Source organism: Neovison vison, chromosome 6 (assembly GCF_020171115.1).
Source record: "Neovison vison isolate M4711 chromosome 6, ASM_NN_V1, whole genome shotgun sequence".
Lineage (NCBI taxonomy): Eukaryota > Metazoa > Chordata > Mammalia > Carnivora > Mustelidae > Neogale > Neogale vison.
Genome location: NC_058096.1, coordinates 211,076,753 through 211,098,098, shown reverse-complemented (window position 1 = coordinate 211,098,098; position 21,346 = coordinate 211,076,753). Strand labels below are relative to the sequence as shown.

The window sequence follows — 21,346 nt, the reverse complement described above, 5'->3', positions numbered from 1 at the left end:
CAGGAAACAACATGTGTTGGAGAGGATGTGGAGAAAGGGGAACCCTCTTCCACTGTTGGTGGGAATGCAAGTTGGTGCAGCCTCTTTGGAGAACAGTGTGGAGATTCCTCAAGAAATTAAAAATAGAGCTTCCCTACGACCCTGCAATTGCACTCCTGGGTATTTACCCCAAAGATACAGATGTCATGAAAAGAAGGGCCATCTGTACCCCAATGTTTATGGCAGCAATGGCCACAGTCACCAAACTATGGAAAGAACCAAGATGCCCTTCAACAGATGAATGGATAAGGAAGATGTGGTCCATATACACTATGGAGTATTATGCCTCCATCAGAAATGATGAATACCCAACTTTTGTAGCAACATGGACGGGACTGGAAGAGATTATGCTGAGTGAAATAAGTCAAGCAGAGAGAGTCAATTATCATATGGTTTCACTTATTTGTGGAGCATAACAAATAGCATAGAGGACAAGGGGCGTTAGAGAGGAGTAGGGAATTTGGGTAAATTGGAAGGGGAGGTGAACCATGAGAGACTATGGACTCTGAAAAACAATCTGAGGGGTTTGAAGTGGCGGGGGGGGTGGGAGGGTGGGGTACCAGGTGGTGGGTGGTATAGAGGGCACGGATTGCATAGAGCACTGGGTGTGGTGAAAAAATAATGAATAATGCTTTTCTGAAAATAAATAAATTGAAAAAAAATCCAAAATAAAGAAATTCTCTCATCAAAAAATAAATAAATAAATAAATAAAATCTTTAAATTAAAAAAACATACACATTGAGATATCACCTCACACCAGTTAGAATGGCCAAAATTAACAAGACAGGAAACAACATGTGTTGGAGAGGATGTGGAGAAACGGTAACCCTCTTCCACTGTTGTTGGGAATGCAAGTTGGTGCAGCCTCTTTGGAGAACAGTGCGGAGGTTCCTCAAGAAATTAAAATAGAGCTTCCCTATGACCCTGCAATTGCACTCTTGGGTATTTACCCCAAAGATACAGATGTCGTGAAAAGAAGGGCCATCTGTACCCCAATGTTTATAGCAGCAATGGCCACGGTCGCCAAACTATGGAAAGAACCAAGATGCCCTTCAACGGATGAATGGATAAGGAAGATGTGGTCCATATACACTATGGAGTATTATGCCTCCATCAGAAGGGATGAATACCCAACTTCGTAGCAACATGTACGGGACTGGAAGAGATTATGCTGAGTGAAATAAGTCAAGCAGAGAGAGTCAAGTATCATATGGTTTCACTTATTTGTGGAGCATAACAAATAGCATGCAGGACAAGGGGTGTTAGAGAGGAGAAGGGAGTTGGGGTAAATTGGAAGGGGAGGTGAACCATGAGAGACAATGGACTCTGAAAAACAATCTGAGGGGTTTGAAGTGGCGGGGGGGGGGAGCGAGGTTGGGGTACCAGGTGGTGGGTGGTATAGAGGGCTCGGATTGCATGGAGCACTGGGTGTGGTGAAAAAATAATGAATACTGTCTTTCTGAAAATAAATAAATTGAAATAAAAAAGAGTCTCTTATGGTTTTTCTCCCACTGGTCCCACCTATCTTGTTTCATTATTCTCTTCTTTACTTTCTATGTACAACACAGACTCAATAATCCCATCTCTAATGTTGAAAGGAAATCTGAAAGAAATTTGGAGAGGATAAAAATAAAAGACCAAATGTTTGAAATAACATGAAATTAAAAGAATATATGTATTTAGACTCAAAGACAAAGGAAAATGGAATAACTTAATTTTAGTTATGAATTCTTTTTTTAATCTCAAAATACAGAGGGCACAAAGTCAGAATTTATATTTTAAAAAACAATATATTTAAAATCTAAAACTAATGATGTACTGTATGATGACTAACATACATACATACATACATACATAATATGGTCACAGGGCACGTGGTTGGCTCAGTAAGTGGGTGAATCAACTTTCTCTCTCTCTCTCTCTTTTTTTAAAGATTTATTTTTAAGTGAACTCTACAACAACATGGGGCTCAAACTCACAATCCTGAGATCAAGAATCATGCACTACACCAACAAAGCCAGCCAGGCAGCCAGAGCATGCAACTCTTGATCTTTGGGTCATGAGTTAAAGCCCTTTGTTGTACATAAAGATTACTTTAAAAATAAATAAACCATGAGAGACTATGGACTCTGAAAAACAATCTGAGGGGTTTGAAGTGGCGAGGGGGTGGGAGGTTGGGGTACCAGGTGGTGGGTATTATAGAGGGCATGGCTTGCATGGAGCACTGGGTGTGGTGAAAAAATAATGAATAATGTTTTTCTGAAAATAAATAAATTGAAAAAAAATTTTAAAAAAATATATAAAAAGGGCACATGGGTGGCTTAGTCAGTTTGTGTGTTGATTGTGGCTCCCAGCATGAACTCAGGCCGTGGATTAAAGCACCATGTTAGCTCCATGCTCAGTGGGGAGTCTACTTAAGGATTCTCTTTCCGGGGGTACCTGGGTGGCTCAGTGGGTTAAGCCTTTGCCTTCAGCTCAGGTCATGATCGCAGGGTCCTGGGATCAAGCCAGGCACTGAGCTCTCTACTCAGCAGGAAGCCTGCTTCCCCCTGCCCCCCACCGCTCTGTCTGCCTCTCTGCCTACTTGTGATCTCTCTCTCTGTCAAATAAATAAAATTAAAAAACAAACAAACAAAAATAAAGGATTCTCTTTCCCGCTCCCTCTCCCCTTCCCATGGCTCACCCATGAGCACACTCTCTCTATCCTAAGTAAGTAAGTAAATAAATAAATAAGTCAGTCACATTTACATTTTAGCAATGGGGAAGTCACATTTTCCTTTCCACTTGAGCAATGGAGAGGAAGCTCCAAACTGACTTTTTGTTTTTCTTCCAGTTAAGGTGGCATTTTAACACAAATGCCCTCACCCAAGAGTAGAGAAATGAATTGAGAAGCCAAAATTCACTTTTCTCTAAAACAATCTTATTGGATTGATGTCCATATTACATTCTTTTTTCTACTGTAACAAATGACCACATGTGAGGCTTCAAAGAAACAAATTTATGCTCTTACTGTTTTGGAGGTGAGAAACCTGAAATAAGTCTCAGTGAGCTAAAATCAAAATGTCTGTAGCATATGGTTCTTTCTACATGCTCCAGGAGAAAATCTTTTCTTTCCTATTGCAGTTTCTAGTGGAAACAAGCACTCTTTGGCTCAATGTCCTCTCTCCATCTTCAAAGCCAGAGATGTGACATCTTCAGATCTCTCTCTGACCCGACAGTTCTGCTTTCCTCTCCCATATTTGGAGGACCATGGTGGTCACTTTAGTTCCACCTGCGTAACCTTGGCCAAATTAGTTTAATGTCAGCTAATTAGCAGCCTTATTCTATTTGCTTCCTTACTCTCCCCCTTCCTATAAGAAATAGCATATTCAAAGTTTCTAGGTATTATAATGTGGACAACTTATAGAGGCTTTTATTCTGCCTACTAGAAAGTCTTTTCCAAAAGTATTTTTTGTACCCCTCAAGGGTCCTTACATAAAAGAAACAAACAGAATTTCTCACAGCCCCTAGATTGACTGTATACACTAGTCATTCAAAATATTATGCAAACATGATCTTTTTGTGTCCATGGGAAGAAGACCTAAAAACACCCACACTTTACTCTATCACAAAACAACAGCCTTGTTACTCAGAGAGTGTTCTACAGACCATGACGTGCAACATCAACATCACTCAGGAGTTTGTGAGAAATGCTGAACTGGGCCTACCAGCACTTGCTAAGGTGGAATCTGCATTTAAGCTAGAATCCTAGGTGAATCCTATGCAATTTGAAGTTGGGAAAATGCTGGTCTGAAGTATATTTTCTCACATTTTCATTTGACCTTTAAACAGGTTCATTATTTGTGTTGGGGATTATTCTGCTCATTGGAAGTGTTAAGCAGCATCCCTCAGACATTGGCAGCTATGCCCAGGGGACAAGAACCACCTCTGGTTGGGAGCACTGGCACAGAGTTAGAAAACTGGGAGCATCCTGAGAAAATGCAATCAACACCTTTCCTCTCTGCAATGATAATTTCGAGAAATCACTAAATTCTTCAAGCCTCCTGTCCCTATGGGGAATAGAGTTCACACTAGTGCTTCCTTACAGAATTAACTTCTGGAAAAATTAAATCAGGCAATTCCTATAAGGTGCTAAACTTTAATCATAGTGCAGAAAAACTAAATATATCTCATATTTAACAAATATTTTATTGTGATATTTCAAGTCATAGATCTGAATTTGTGATAAAATTGTAAAATTCTTTATTGTTTTGGCAAAATTGTCATGAAGGCCAGGAATGTAGTGTCCAAGGTTTTATATTAAAAGAACAAACTTTGGGGCTTCTGGGCGGCTAAGTTTTTAAGCATTTGCCTTTGGCTCAATCACGATCCCAGGGTCCTGGGATCCAGTGCTGCATCTTGCTCTCTGCTCAGCTGAGAGCTTGCTTCTTCCTCTCTCACCCTCACCCCCCAACTTGTGTTTCCTCTTTTTCTGTGTCTCTTGCTGTCAAATAAATAAATACAATCTCAAAAAAGAACAAACTTTGCATCTCTGTTGAAAAAAGCTAAAGTAAGTTTCTAAAGAAATCAGGGTTATCATTCATCCCAAGTCAATGCTTTGAAGGGACCTAGCCAGGACCAATTTCTCAGTCTTAAACAGGAGAAAATGTTCACTCAAGACTGGTGCTGGGAGTTTAGATCTCTGAAAGGAAGAAGAAGGTATAGAAAAAGATGTAAGGGAAACTGACTTCTGACTTATCACTGGTAACAGTAGTGGTAGTAACTAGTAACAGAAATTCAACAGGAAAACTTTCCTTTCTGTCCACACTAGTGTCCCACAGGGAAATTATGTGCCTACAAGTTGGAGGAACAAAACGGAAATATGCCTAATGAGCAGACCAAACCAGCTATAAATACCTTCTCAGCTGCAGTCCCACAGGGCGGAGAACATTAAAATTGACAAGACCTGGGCATTTCTTGTGCAGTCCTAAGTGTGGATGGGGTACTGGAGTTTGACCCATTCCTGCTCTCTTGTCTGGGGACAGAGCTTCATTCTTCATCATCTTCCAACCAGACAGGTATTTTAATTTCCATGTAGAGACCTTCCTCTTAGAGACCCCATCTAGATGAATTTTACTGCCCAGTAGGGACTGCAGAAGAAGGTCTAGTGAGTTGATGTTTTAGCTGAGGTCACCTGAGGGCTAGTCCAGTACTGCCCAGCCCAGAGCTGAGAGTTTGCTGTGGTTGTTTGCTGGCTTAAGAAAATTATGGGGGCGCCTGGGTGGCTCAGTGGGTTAAGCCGCTGCCTTCGGCTCAGGTCATGATCTCAGGGTCCTGGGATCGAGTCCCGCATCGGGCTCTCTGCTCAGCAGGGAGCCTGCTTCCTCCTCTCTCTCTCTCTCTCTGCCTGCCTCTCTGCCTACTTGTGATTTCTCTCTGTCAAATAAATAAATAAAAAATCTTTAAAAAAAAGAAAATTATGGTTGATTCATTTGTGTATTTATGATGTTAAATAGAGAAGTGAATAGTACTCATAAATGCAAGGTTCTGTGCTAACCACTAAATCATAATAATGGAAAACCAATTAAATAGGACATGGGAAGCATAAAATTAGAATATGGGACCAAGCATCTTTTCAATTAACCGGAGCCAAAAAGTCAAGTATTAGCTGTGGAGGGATATACAGTGAGGTAAGAACATGTCTTTTCAAGTTTAAGTCAGGGTGTATTAGATTACATTTCTATACTGAGGAGTAAATCCAGACAAAAGAATTCTCCCAGGCATATATATGCAAGAGCAGTACATGAAACATACATATCACAGTACCTCCTCTCTCAAGCGTTCAAATGAAATTTTTTTACTTGTATTATATGAAAAACGGTTTGTCAATGAGCTTCCTTTACAATTACCTCATTACCTGTGAGCCCGAACATGGTCTGGTTTAGCTAGTCACTCACATTTTCAATTGAAAATTGTCTATGGTGTTTGTATAGTGGGATCAGAGTAGTTTTATTCCTAGGTTTATTTGGGTTTGATTTTTTTTTTGGTTGTTGTTGTTGTTGTGTGTGTGTGTGTGTTTGTGCACTTTCAAAAAAGAATTGTTGTTTATTTCATCAATTTTGCTATTTGCCATTTTTCTTTTTTTAAAATTTATTTTTAATTTTCAGCATAACAGTATTCACTATTTTTGCACCACACCCAGTGCTCCATGCAATCCGTGCCCTCTATAATACCCACCTCCTGGTACCCCAGCCTCCTACCCCCTGCCCCTTCAAAATCCTCAGATTGTTTTTCAGAGTCCACAGTCTCTCATGGTTCACCTCCCCTTCCAATCTCCCCCAACTCCCTTCTCCTCTATAACTCCCCATGTCCTCCATGCTATTGGTTATGCTCCACAAATAAGTGAAACTGTATGATAATTGACTCTGCTTTTAATGTATATGTAGATGTATTTGTGTAGAATGTGTGAGAGTGTATGTTTTGTGTGGTTAAGTCTGTGACTTGGTCATAATGTATCCCCTCCACTGCTTTTTCTAGTGTTTTTTCTGAAAGAACTTGTCACCTTAATATTCTTCACTAGTGAATTCCTGTTTCCAAAAAGGAAAGTCAATATACTTCTGCATATTTATTGCTCACAAATCACCTTTTATACATATTTCCAATTACTGTTTATGTCTCTGTGTGCAGAGACATCTTCTGGCCTTTAATTATTTGGTCTATTTCTAAAATAGAAATTCCATCACTTGGAAGGCTTTCTCTTTTACATTTGACCAAGAATCACCTTCACCTTCCATAAGCACACTTGTCCCATATATCTCTATATGAGATAAAACTGAAGTGGCGGGAGGAGGGTGGGAGGTTGGGGTACCAGGTGGTGGGTATTATAGAGGGCACAGCTTGCATGGAGCACTGGGTGTGGTGAAAAAATAATGAATACTGTTTTTCTGAAAATAAATAAATTGGAAAAAAAAACTAAGGGCATCTGAATAAAGTATAGATTTATCTTAATAATAATATAAAAGAAATGAATACTGTTTTTCTGAAAATAAATAAATTGAAAAAAAAACTAAAACTTTAGATACTGTTTCGTCCCACATTAAAATACATTTTTATATACTTTTATTCTCAGGGTGCTTGGCTGGCTCAGCTGGTTAAGCAACTGCTTTCAGCTCAGGTCATGATCTTGGGGTCCGGGGATGGAGTTCCACATTAGACTTCCTGCACATCAGGGAGCCTGCTTCTCCTTCTTCCATTCTCCCTGATGTGCTCTCTCTCCCTGTTTCTCTCTCTCTCTCTCTCAAATAAATAAATAAATAAATAAAATCTTTAAAAAATTACTTTATTCTCAAGTCCATATATAATGAGACCTAATTCCTGATTCATCCAATACAATTAAAAGAGCATCTTCTCTGTGCCTGAAATTTGGTTTCCTTTTGTTTTTACAGGAAAACATGTTTATTATACTGAAGATTGCCAAAATGAATCCCGTATCTAAAGATAAACAAATTCACTCTATAATTGCATATATAAGATACATAGACATGGATTTCTAAGAACTTTGTGTTATATCCTTGTATTTACGGTCTTAGGCAATTTTCTTATTCATCCATGTTTATTTTGTGGAATTACTGCTCCTCTAGGTCATGTTTCAAGTTAGTTCTCTAAACTCTCCTTGAATTTGTTGAATGTGCTTGTACTGAAACTGCTCTCTTTAACCTGGTTTTATCTCTTCTGTCATTCTTTGCATTTCATAAGGTCTCATTTTCTTGAATTTGTTGCAATATAAGCGCATATACAATCACTTACATAAAGAAAAAGATGGACAGTGCAGGTGAAGTTGTTACTTCTTTGGTCCTTATCTTAGAATGATAGGCAAGAGTGCTGTGAGATAAATGTGAGTATAAGATAATGTCTTCAGGTAAGTCACATGAACAGATTTCAAGTAAGAGGATAGATTTGCACAGGGTGTCTAGGGTTCTATAGAGTATAAGCCTTTGCAAGTTGGACAAGGAACAGAACTGTAGTAGCGGTGCTCAATGGACTTGTCAAGAAAGTGACTAAAATCCAAAGGCTAAGAATGACAAACACAGAAGAATGTCACATAAGAAAAGTAATAAAAGGGCTCACCTCATTCTCTATTGGACCAAATAAAAACCAGTGGGTTAAAAAAATACGGAAAACGTATGAAGACATACAAATGGTATCAGACACATGAAAAAATGTTCATCATCACTAGCCATCAGGGAGATTCAAATTCAAACCACATTGAGATAACACCTTACACCAGTTAGAATGGCCAAAAATAGCAAGACAGGAAACAACATGTGTTGGAGAGGATGTGGAGAAAAGGGAACCCTCTTACACTGTTGGTGGGAATGCACGTTGGTGCAGCCCCTTTGGAGAACAGTGTGGAGATTCCTCCAGAAATTAAAAATAGAGCTTCCCTATGACCCTGCCATTGCACTCCTGGGTATTTACCCCAAAGATACAGATGGAGTGAAAAGAAAGGCCATCTGTATCCTACTTTTATAGCACCAATGGCCATGGTCGCCAAACTATGGAAAGAACCAAGATGCCCTTCAATGGACAAATGGATAAGGAAGATGTGGTCCATATACACTATGGAGTATTATGCCTCCATCAGAAAGGACGGGACCCAACTTTTGTAGCAACATGGACAGGACTGAAAGAGATCATGCATAGCGAAATAAGTCAAGCAGAGAGAGTTAATTGTCATATGGTTTCATTTATTTGTGGAGCATAACAAATAGCATAACAAATGGAGGACAAGGGAAGATGGAGAGGAGAAGGCAGTTGAGGGAAATTGGAAGGGGAGGTGAACCATGAGAGACTATGAACTCTGAAAAACAATCTGAGGGTTTTGAAGGGGTGGAGGGTGGGATGTTGTGGGAACCAGGTGGTGGGTATTATAGAGGGCATGGATTGCAAGGAGCACTGGATGTGGTGCAAAAACAATGAATACTGTTACGCTGAAAAAATAAATTAATTAAAAAATATGGAAAACACACAGGGGAAAATAATTCTGCTTTTTGTGGTCTGATAATTAAAATTCCTAATTTTTTGCAGTGTATATTTATTCTCTTTACTCATTTTTCTCTCTTGATATTCAAACTGTAAGGTGTTTCACCTTAAAGATGTCATCACCTTTGTCTTTGGGCAATTTATTTTTGCACTTTTATTAATTTTGCTGGGTACAATTGTGATCTAACTAGGGTTGGATGCCACCAGCACCAAGGAAGCTTTCCTGCCTTACAGACTCTCAGGACAACTGAACTCATTAGACCATTTTGTTCTTTATGTCCATCTCATGTCTCTCTCCCTCCATATATTTCTCCCTCTTTCCTCTCTCTTTTTTTCTCCATTTATTGAACACAATTATTATATGTTCTTTACACACAGGTCAAAAGGTGTCCATTCTGAAATGGAGGCCTAAGATAATTCGACCATGGGAGTATAGAAACAAGAATTTCTGGGTACTATTTCTATGTTCCTTGAGGTAAAGTTTACATACATTTTGTGTATGATGTGTATCCATTCGTATCATAAGCAGTGTGCTGGGGCAGGTGACGGGTGTGGTGAAAACGGAATAGAATAATGCACATCAGGAGGGGATGATATGCTGTGTTCTGTGTATGTGACAATGTGTGTGTGTGTGTGTGTGTGTGTGTGTGCATGAGTGTGTGTGTAGGGGGACCATGATGAATGAGAGCGTTCCTCAGAGCAGGGATACACAGGCTCCTCTATTACTAGGTTACCCATATAATACACAGGCTGAACTCAATTAATAGATGATATGAAGGCAGGATTTTCAGGACACTATTGTAGTTACTATTGTAACTGGATTCATAAAGTGCAAGAGGTACATACTGTGGATGAGAAAGTCCCTGTGTCTTGAACTTTAAGCAGCTATGAGGCCACATGGTTCTACAGAATTCTACAAAATTCACTGCCACCACCTCTCATCACTCTCATTTATGACCAATCCACTCAATACACTGGCTTCCTCCTGAGCTTTGATTTTCTGACAGAAGCAGATCCGCAGTGCCTTTGAGCTGACTGTTCCCTCTGCCAGGAAGACCTTCTGTATTCCACTTTCTCTTCTTTGAAGTGACTGTTCAAAATTACCTTCTTAGCCAGTCTTACCTGAACACCCACCATAACACCCCATTCACTGTCTCCTTTTTTTTTTTTTCATAGCGTCTGTCCCCATCTCATGATTGTTTAGTCTTACACTTGCTTCCATCCTATCGCCATCCTTGAATTATAGGGATTATTGCTTTTCAGCACACTCTACTTAATGCCTAGGAATTTCTGAAGCATCGTCAACACTCTAGATTTCATAAAATGTATGAGATAATTTCTTATTAAAACTGTATAATAACTGACCTGTTGGGGAACAGAGGAAATCTTATGTTTGGATGGAAATTCCTAATCAGAGAGGAACTAGGGATCCTCTCAAGGGGCCCAGATCCATTCACAAAATATTGAAATTAATTTCCTGATGGGAAAACATAAATTGTAGCTTTTCCACAATGTAAGCAATGCTCATTTCTGTGAAAATTAATTTTGTTATTTCCCCTATAGTGGTAGTCACCTCCACCAATGGGCCCAGGAAACGATACAGGAATGTCAAAATTTCTTCTTCTGGGATTATCAGAGGACCCAGAACTGCAGCCCCTCATATTCGGGCTTTTTCTCTCCATGTACCTGATCACTGTGTTTGGAAATCTGCTCCTCATCCTCGCTGTCAGCTCTGACTCCCACCTCCACACTCCCATGTACTTCTTCTTGGCCAACCTGTCCTTTGCAGACATCTGTTTCACCTCCACCACTGTCCCCAAGATGCTGATAAACATCCAGACACAGAACAAAGTGATCACATTTGAAGGCTGCCTCAGCCAGATGTATTTTTTCCTACTCTTTTCAGGATTAGATGTCTTTCTCCTGACTGTAATGGCTTATGACCGCTTTGTGGCCATCTGTCACCCCCTCCAGTACATGGTCATCATGAACCCCTGGCTCTGTGGACTGCTGGTTCTAGTGACTTGGGGCACAAGTTTCCTGCATTCCTTGTTAGAAACCTTAATGCTATTGCGGCTGTCCTTCTGTACAAAGGTGGAAATCCCCCACTTTTTCTGTGAACTCAATCAGATGATCCAACTTGCGTGTTCTGACACCTTTCTTAATAATATGGTGATGTATTTTTCAGCTATGTTGCTGGGTGGTGCTCCCCTCACTGGGATCCTTTACTCTTATGGTAAGATAGTTTCTTCCATATGTGGGATCTCATCAGCTCAGGGCAAGTATAAAACATTTTCCACTTGTGCATCCCACCTCTCAGTTGTCTCCTTATTTTACTGTACAAGCCTAGGATTGTACTTTAGCTCTGCTGCTACCCAAAGCTCCCACTCAGGTGCAGTAGCCTCAGTGATGTACACTGTGGTCACACCTATGCTGAACCCCTTCATCTACAGCCTGAGGAACAAAGACATAAAGAAGGCTCTGATGAGATTCTTTGGGATTGCAGCTCTAAAAGGGTAAATAATCCTGGGGCTGAAGAAATGCCTTGATTGCAGTGTTCAAAACCTTTGAGTCAGAAATTGTGACTTTTTATATCGAGGGTGGAAGTAGAGCTTGTTTCCTTAATTTATTTCCTAGAATTTGTTTGTTTTTGATTTTGATGTCTCATACAATATATGTAACTTATTTTGTTAAGCTTTGTGATATGTCTGATACTCAAGAGATTTTCCCTTTGTCATTTTCCTATGTATCAAATACATTTCTAAGCTTGGATATGAAGAATTGGACATTGTCACTTATTCAAAAGACTACACAAATGTGTTAGGAATAATTTCTTCTCAAATAAAATATAGCATAGTGATTATTTTTTCTTTTGATTGACTGAGTAGTACTCCTATGGGAAAGCTGGTCTTAGGCACCACAGCTATTTTTGTAACAATCTGAGATTACAGGGTGGAGTTAAGATGGCAGAGAAGTAGCAGGCTGAGACAACATCCGATAGCAGGAGATCAGCTAGATAGCTTATCAAACCATTCTGAACACCTACAAATCCAATAGGAGATCAAAGAGAAGAAGAACAGCAATTCTAGAAACAGAAATTCGACCACTTTCTGAAAGGTAGGACCGGTGGAGAAGTGAATCCAAAGTGACTGGAAGATAGACCGTGGGGGGAGGGGCCAGCTTCTGGCAAGCGGCGGAACAATGGAGCACAAAATCAGAACATTTAAAAGTCTGCTCCACTGAGGGACATCACTCCAGAGGCTAAACCAGAGTGAAGCCCACACGGGGACAGCATGGTCTCAGATCCCTTGGGGTCACAGAAGCATCAGGGGTATCTGAATGTCCCAGAGCTCACAGGTATTAGAGCAGGGAAGCCAGCTACAGAGACAGAGCCAAGGAGTGATCTCTCAACTTGGGGTTACCTTATCATGATCCATGGCATAGGTTCCTGCTCTGTGAGCTGGAACCCCACAAGACCCAGGGAGGCTCAACTAGAAGAGCTCCAGAATCTGCAGGGTTCAGAGACTCCAGGTGGGGCTGTGTGCTAGAGACAGAGATGCTTGGTCACAGGCTGGGTGAGCTTGGAATGCAGATGGAGGCCAGGGAAATGGGAGTGATTGAGCACTTTTCTCTGAGGGCACACTGAGGACTGGAGCCCTGAGCTCTCGGCTCCTCCAGCCCGGGTATTGGGAGGCCGCCATTTTCATTCCTGTCCTCCAGAACTCTACAGAAAGTGTTCAGGGAACAAAAGCTCCTGAAAGGGAACATGAGCTGATTACTTAGCCTGGCCCCTGGTAAGGGCGGTGCAATTCCACCTTCAGTAAAGACACTTAAGAATCTGAAAAACAATCTGAGGGGTTTGAAGTGGCTGGGGAGGGTGGTGGGAGGTTGGGGTACCAGGTGGTGGGTATTATAGAGGGCACGGGTTGCATGGAGCACTAGGTGTGGTGAGAAAATAATGAATACTGTTATGCTGAAAAAAAAAAAAAGAATCATTACAACAGGCCCCTCCCAAATTCACTTACCAAGGAGAACAGTGGCTTTTCAGAGGAGGAGAAAACAAAGCCTAGAATTCATGGCTTTTTCCCCGTGATTCCTTAGTCTTGCAAAGGTAATTAATTTTTTTCCAATTTATTTATTTTCAGAAAAACAGTATTCATTATTTTTTGTTTGTTTGTTTGTTTTGTTTTTGTTTTTTTGTTTTTTTTTTGTTTTTTTCCCAATTTATTTATTTTCAGAAAAACAGTATTCATTATTTTTTCACCACACCCAGTGCTCCATGCAAGCTGTGCCCTCCACAATACCCACCACCTGGTACCCCAACCTCCCACCCCCCCCGCCACTTCAAACCCCTCAGACTGTTTTTCAGAGTCCATAGTCTCTCATGGTTCACCTCCCCTTCCAATTTACCCAAACTCCCTACTCCTCTCTAACGCCCCTTGTCCTCCATGCTATTGGTTATGCTCCACAAATGAGTGAAACCATATGATAATTGACTCTCTCTGCTTGACTGATTTCACTCAGCATAATCTCTTCCAGTCCCATCCATGTTGCTACAAAAGTTGGATATTCGTCCTTTCTGATGGAGGCATAATACTCCATAGTGTATATGGACCACATCTTCCTTATCCATTCATCCGTTGAAGGGCATCTTGGTTCTTTCCATAGTTTGGCGACCGTGGCCATTGCTGCTATAAACATTGGGGTACAGATGGCCCTTCTTTTCACGACATCTGTATCTTTGGCGTAAATACCCAGGAGTGCAATTGCAGGGTCATAGGGGAGCTCTATTTTTAATTTCTTGAGGAATCTCCACACTGTTCTCCAAAGAGGCTGTATTCATTATTTTTTCACTACACCCAGTGCTCCATGCAATCCATGCCCTCTATAATACCCACCACCTGGTACCCCAACCTCCCACCCCCCCACCACTTCAAACCCCTCAGATTGTTTTTCAGACACATTTTATCCTTCATTGTATCTAACTTCTTTTAAAATTTTTTTTTCAATTTATTTTTAAATTTTTTAATTTCTTTTCAGCGCAACAGTATTCATTGTTTTTGCACCACACCCAGTGCTACATGCAATTCGTGCCCTCCCTAATACCCACCACCTGGTTCCCCTAACCTCCCACCCCCTGCCCCTTCAAAACACTCAGATTGTTTTTCAGAGTCCATAGTCTCTCATGGTTCACCTCCCTTCCAATTTCCCTCAACTGCCTTCTCCTCTCCATCTCCCCTTGTCCTCCATGTTATTTTTTATGCTCCACAAATAAGTGAAGCTATATGATAATTGACTTTCTCTGCTTGACTTATATTTTTGTATACACATAGTTTTTATTTTTCTAAAAAAATTTGGGATACAACTTCTTCTAATAGATAAAAACATACACTATATCTAGCATAGGGCTTTGTTCTAGTCTCCAGCTTGAGCAAATTCTCTCCACTTTCTTTTTCTTTATTCTCCCAACCAACGTATCAATTCCTTTTTTAGAAATTAAAAAAAATTATTTTTCATCTTTATAGTCATATTCCATTCCTTTATTGTGTTTACCCATATATATATATATATATATATATATATATATATATTTATTCTTTAAAATTTTGGTAGGTAGTTTCTTCTAAGAGACCAAAATACTCCCAATATTAAGTGGGTGAATTTGTTCTATTCATCAATCTAATATATATATATTTTTTTTCTTTATTTTTTTCTCTTTTAATATGTTTTTTCTTTTCTAAACTTCTTTTTATCCCCTTTCATCCCTCCATGATTTGGGGTCTCCTCTGATTTGTTTAAAGCACATTTTCCTGGGGTCTTTCCCACCCTTTCAGAATTGTCTTTGCTCTTTCATATATTCTTATCTGGATAAAATGACAAGGCGGAAAAACTCACCACAAAAAAATGTACAAGAGGCAATACTGAAGGCTAGAGACCTAATCAATATGAACATTGGTAATATGTCAGGTCTAGAACTCAGAATGATGATTCCCAAGGTGCTAGCTGGGCTCAAAAAAGGTGTGGAAGATATTAGAGAAACCCTGTCTGGAGAAATAAAAGAACTAAAATCCAACCATGTTGCAAACAAAAAAGCTATTAGTGAGATGAAATTTAAAAAATGGAGGCTCTTGTTGCTAGGATAAATGAGGCAGAAGAGAGAATTAGTGATATAGAAGACAAAATGACAGAGAATAAAGAAGCTGAGCAAAAGAGAGACAACCACTGGACCACAAGGGGAGAATTCAAAAGATAAGTGATACCATACGATGAAACATTAGAATAATTGGGACTCCAGAAGAAGAAGAAACAGAGGGGAGCAGAAGGTATATTGAAGGGAATTATTATAGAGAATTTCCATATGGCAAAGGGAACAAGCATCAAAATTCAGGAGGCACAGGGGTGCCTGGGTAGCTCAGTGGGTTAAAGCCTCTGCCTTTAGGTCATGATCCCAGGGTCCTGGGATTGAGCCCCACATTGGGCTCTCTGCTAGGCAGGGAGCCTGCTTCCCTTCCTCTCTCGATGCCTACTTGTGATCTCTCTCTGTCTGTCAAATAAATAAAACCTTTAAAAAAATTCAGGAGGCACAGAGAAACCCCTCAAATGAATAAGAATAGGTCCACACACTGTCATCTAATAGTAAAATTTACAAATCTTAGCAACAAAGAGAAAATCCTGAAAGCAGTCCAGGACAAGAAGTCTGTAACATACAATGGTAAAAATATGAGACTGGCAGCAGACTTATCTGCCAAGACCTGGCAGGCCAGAAAGAACAGGCATGATATATTCAGAGCACTAAATGAGAAAAATATGCAGCCAAGAATACTATATCCAGCTAGGTTTTCATTGAAAATAGATGGAGAGATAAAAAGCTTCCAGGACAAACAAAAACTAAAACAATTTGTAAACACCAACCAGCTCTACAGGAAATATTAAAAGGGGTCCTCTAAGCAAAGAGAGCCTAAAGGTAGTAAAACAGAAAGGAACAGAAACAATATACAGTAACAGTCACCTTACAGGCAATACAATGGCACTAAATTCATATCTCTAAATAGTTAACCCTGAATGTAAATGGGCTAAACACAATCAAAAGACACGGATATCAGAATGGATAAAAAAAAAAGCATCTATATGTTGCCAGCAAGAAACTCATTTTAGACCCAAGACACCTCCAGTTTTAAAGTGAGGGGGTGGAAAACAATTTACCATGCTAATGGACATCAGAAGAAAGCTGGGTTGGCAATCTTTATATTAGATCAATTATATTTTATTGTAAAGACTATAGTAAGAGATGAGGAAGGACACTATATAATACTCAAAGGGTCTGTGTAACAAGAAGATCTAACAATTTTAAATATCTATGTCCCTAATGTGGGAGCAGCCAACGACATAAACCAATTAATAACAAAATCAAAGAAACACATCAACAATAATACAATATAGTAGGGGAATTTAATACTCCCCTCACTGAAATGGACTGATTATCCAAGTAAAATATCAACAAGGATATAAAGGCCTTAAAGGACACAGTGGACCAGACAGACATCACAGATATATTCGTAACATTCCATCCCAAAGCAACAGAATACAAATTCTTCTCTAGTGCACATGGAATATTGTCCAGAATAGATCACATCTTGGGTCATAAATCAGGTCTCAACCGTTATCAAAAGATTGGGATCATTCCCTGCATATTTTCAGATCACAGTGCTCTGAAGATAGAACTCAATCACAAAAGGAAATTTGGAAAGAATCCAAATACATGGAAACTAAAGAGAATCCTTTTAAAGAATGAATGGGTCAACTAGGAAATTAAAGAAGAGTTTAAAAATTTATGGAAACAAATGATAATGGAAACATAATGGTTCAAAATCTCTGGGGCACAGCAAAGGCATTCCTTAGAGGAATATAGCAGTACAAGCCTTTATCATGAAACAAGAAAGGTTTCAATTACACAAACTAATCCTGCACTTAAAGGAGTTGGAGAAAGAACAACAAAGAAATTAATGAAATAGAAACCAGAGAAAAAAAACAATAGAACAACTCAATGAAACTAGGAGTTTGTTCTTTGAAAGATTTTATAAGATTGACCTTTTGTCTGTACTGTCATTTTCAAATATCTTCTCCCATTCCATGGGTTGCCTCTTTGTTTTTTTTACTGTTTCCTTTGCTGTGCAGAAGCTTTTGATTTTGATGAAGTCCCAGAAGTTTATTTTCGCTTTTGTTTCCTTTGTCTTTGGAGACATATCTCGAAAGAAGTTGCTGTGGCTGATATCAAAGAGATTACTGCCTATGTTCTCCTCTAAGATTCTGATGGATTCCTGTCTCACGTTGAGGTCTTTTATCCATTTTGAGTTGATCTTTGTGTACGGTGTAAGAGAATGGTCGAGTTTCATTCTTCTACATATAGCTGTACAGTTTTCCCAGCACCATTTATTGAAGAGACTGTCTTTTTTCCACTGTATATTTTTTCCTGTTTTGTCAAAGATTAATTGACCAATCTCCTGGCCATACTTATCAAAAATAAAAGAGAAAGGACCCAAATAAATAAAATGAATGAAAGAGGAGAGATCACAACCAGCACCAAAGAAATACAACAATTATAAAAACAAATTATAAGCAACTCTTTGCCAGAAAATTTGACAATCTGGAAGAATTGCATGCATTCCTAGAGACATATAAATTACCACAACAGAACCAGGAAGAAATAGAAAACCTGAACAAACCCATAACCAGTAAGGCGATTAAAGCAGTCTAAAAATCTCCCATCAGTGATGATGAACATTTTTTCATGTGTCTGATAGCCATTTGTATGTCTTCATTGGAGAAGCCGTCAGGGAGATGCAAATTAAAACCACATTGAGATACCACCTTACACCAGATAGAATGGCCAAAATTAGCAAGACAGGAAACAACATGTGTTGGAGAGGATGTGGAGAAAGGGGAACCCTCTTCCATTGTTGGTGGGATGCAAGTTGGTGCAGCCTCTTTGGAGAACAGTGTGGAGATTCCTCCAGAAATTAAAAATAGAGCTTCCCTATGACCCTGCAATTGCGCTCTTGGGTATTTACCCTAAAGATACAGATGTAGTGAAAAGAAGGGCCATCTGTACCCCAATGTTTATAGCAGCCATGGCCACAGTCGCCAAGCTGTGGAAAGAACCAAGATGCCCTTCAATGGGCGAATGGATAAGGAAGATCTGGTCCATATACTCTATGGAGTATTATGCTTCCATCAGAAAGGACGAATACCCAACTTTTGTAGCAACATGGACAGGACTGAAAGAGATTATGCTGAGTGAAGTAAGTCAAGCAGAGAGGTCAATTATCATATGGTTTTACTTATTTGTGGAGCATAATAAATAACATGGAGGACAAGGGGAGATGGAGAGGAGAAGGCAGTTGAGGGAAATTGGAAGGGGAGGTGAACCATGAGAGACTATGGAATCTGAAAAACAACCTGAGTGTTTTGAAGGGGCAGGGGGTGGGAGGTTGGGAGAACCAGGTTGTGTGTATTGGAGAGGACACGGATTGCATGAAGCACTGGGTGTGGTGCAATAACAATGAATACTGTTATGCTGAAAATAAATAAATATATTAATTAATTAAAAAAAAATCTCCCAACAGACAAGAGCCCAGGGCCAACAGCTTCCCAGGGGAATTCTACCAAACACTTAAAGAAGAATTAATTTCTATTCTCCTGAAGCTGTTCCACAAAATAGAAATGGAAGGAAAACTTCCAAACTCATGTAATGAGGCAGCATCATCTTGACCCAAAAACCAGACAAGGATCCCATCAAAAAAGAGAATTACAGACCAATATCCTTGATGAACACAGATACAAAAATTCTCACCAAAATACTAACTAATAGGATCCAACAGCACATTAAAAAGGGTTTATTCACCACGACCAAGTGGGATTTATTCCAGGGCTGCAAGTTTGTTTCAACATCTACAAATCAATCAATGTGATATAATACATTAATAAAATAAAGAACAAGAGCCATATGATACTCTCAATAAATGCCGAGAAAGCATTTGACAAAGTACAGCATCCTTTCCTGATCAAAACTCTGCAGAGTGTAGGGACAGAGAGTACATACCTCAATATTATCAAAGCCATCTATGAAAAACCCACCGCAAATATCATTCTCAATGGAGAAAAACTGAGCGCTTTTCCGCTAACATCAGGAACATGGCATGGACGTCTATTATCACCATTGCTATTCAACATAGTACTAGAAGTCCTAGCCTCAGCAATCAGACAACAAAAAGAAATTAATGGCATCCAAATCAGCAAAGAAGAAGTCAAACTGTCACTCTTTGCAGACAATATGATTCTGTATGTGGAAAATCCAGAAGACTCCATTCCAAAATGCTAGAACTTGTACAGGAATTCAGTAAAGTGTCAGGATATAAAATCAATTCACAGAAATCAGTTGCATTTCTTTACACCAAAACAAGACAGAAGAAAGAGAAATTAGGAAGTCAATTACTTTTACAATTGCACCCAAAACCATAAGATGCCTAGGAATAAACCTAACCAAAGAGGCAAAGAATCTGTACTCAGAAAACTATAAAGTACTCATGAAAGAAATTGAGGAAGACACAGAGAAATGGAAAAATGTTCTATAACCCTGGATTGGAAGGACAAATACCGTGAAAATGTCTATGCTACCTAAAACAATCTACACATTTAATACAATCCCTACCAAAATCCCATCCATTTTTTCAAAGAAATGGAAAAATAATCTTAAAATTTATATGGAACCAAAAAAAGACCTCAAATAGCCAGAGGAATATTGAAAATGAAAGCCAAAGTTGGTGGCATCATGATTCCATACTTCAAGCTCTATTACAAAGCAGTCATCATCAAGACAGTATGGTACTGGCACAAAAACAGACACATAGATCAATGGAACCGAATAGAGAGCCTCAACTCTATGGTCAATTAATCTTCAACAAAGCAGGAAAGAATGTCCAATGGAAAAAAAAAAGACAGCCTCTTCAACAAATGGTTGGAAAAATTGGACAGCCACATGAAGAAAAATGAAACTGGACCATTTCCTTATACCACACACAAAAATAGACTCAAAATAGTTGAAGGACCTCAATGTGAGTAAGGAATCCATCAAAATTCTTGAGGAGAACACAGGCAGCAACCTCTTCGACCTCAGCTGCAGCAACTTTTTCCCAGGAACATCGCCAAAAGCAAGGGAATCAAGGGCAAAATGAACTATTGGGATTTCATCAAGATCAAAAGCTTTTGCACAGCAAAGGAAACAGTTAACAAAACCATAAGACAACTGAAAAAATGGGGAAGATATTTGCAAATGACATATCAGATAAAGGGCTAGTATCCAAAATCTATAAAGAGCTTAGCAAACTCAACACCCAAAGAACAAATAATCCAATCAAAAATGGGCAAAGGATCATCAAAGTCAAAAGCTTAAACACAGCAAAGGAAACAGTCAAAAAAACAAAGAGGCAACCCACGGAATGGGAGAAGATATTTGCAAATGACAGTACAGATAAAAGGTTGATATCCAGGTTCTATAACGAACTCCTCATACTCAACACACACAAAACAGACAATCATATCAAAAAATGGGCAGAAGATATGAACAGACACTTCTCCAATGAAGACATACAAATGGCTATCAGACACATGAAAAAATGCTCATCATCACTAGCCATCAGGGAGATTCAAATTCAAACCACATTGAGATATCACCTTACACCAGTTAGAATGGCCAACATTAACAAGACAGGAAACAACATGTGTTGGAGAGGATGTGGAGAAAGGGGAACCCTCTTCCATTGTTGGTGGGAATGCAAGTTGGTGCAGCCTCTTTGGAGAACAGTGTAGAGATTCCTGAAGAAATTAAAAATAGAACTTCCCTTTGACCCTGCCATTGCACTCCTGGGTATTTACCCCAAAGATACAGATGTCGTGAAAAGAAGGGCCATCTGTACCCCAATGTTTATAGCAGCAATGGCCATGGTCGCCAAACTGTGGAAAGAACCAAGATGCCCTTCAATGGACAAATGGATAAGGAAGATGTGGTCCATATACTCTATGGAGTATTATGCCTCCATCAGAAAGGATGAATACCCAACTTTTGTAGCAGCATGGACAGGACTGGAAGAGATTATGCTGAGTGAAATAAGTCAAGCAGAGAGAGTCAAGTATCATATGGTTTCACTTATTTGTGGAGCATAACAAATAGCATGGAGGACATGGGGAGTTAGAAAGGAGAAGGGAGTTGGGGTAAATTGGAAGGGGAGG

At 39.4% G+C, this 21,346-nt stretch overlaps 1 protein-coding gene across 1 annotated transcript; it reads left to right on the top strand.

Moving 5' to 3' along the window:
* Positions 1 to 10,741: 10,741 nt before the first annotated feature.
* On the top strand, positions 10,742 to 11,581 carry LOC122910223 (olfactory receptor-like protein OLF4). The gene is made up of 2 exons (XM_044254881.1): positions 10,742 to 11,096; positions 11,382 to 11,581. The coding sequence occupies exons 1-2, from the start codon at positions 10,742 to 10,744 to the stop codon at positions 11,579 to 11,581; spliced, it is 555 nt and encodes a 184-aa protein (XP_044110816.1).
* The last annotated feature ends 9,765 nt before the right edge of the window (positions 11,582 to 21,346 follow it).

Coding starts and splice junctions, on each gene's coding strand:
- LOC122910223 (XM_044254881.1), top strand. CDS start 10,742: ATGTACCTGATCACTGTGTTTGGAAATCTGCTCCTCATCCTCGCTGTC. Junction 11,097..11,381: donor TCTAGTGACTTGGGGCACAA/GTTTCCTGCATT, acceptor CCCACCTCTCAG/TTGTCTCCTTATTTTACTGT.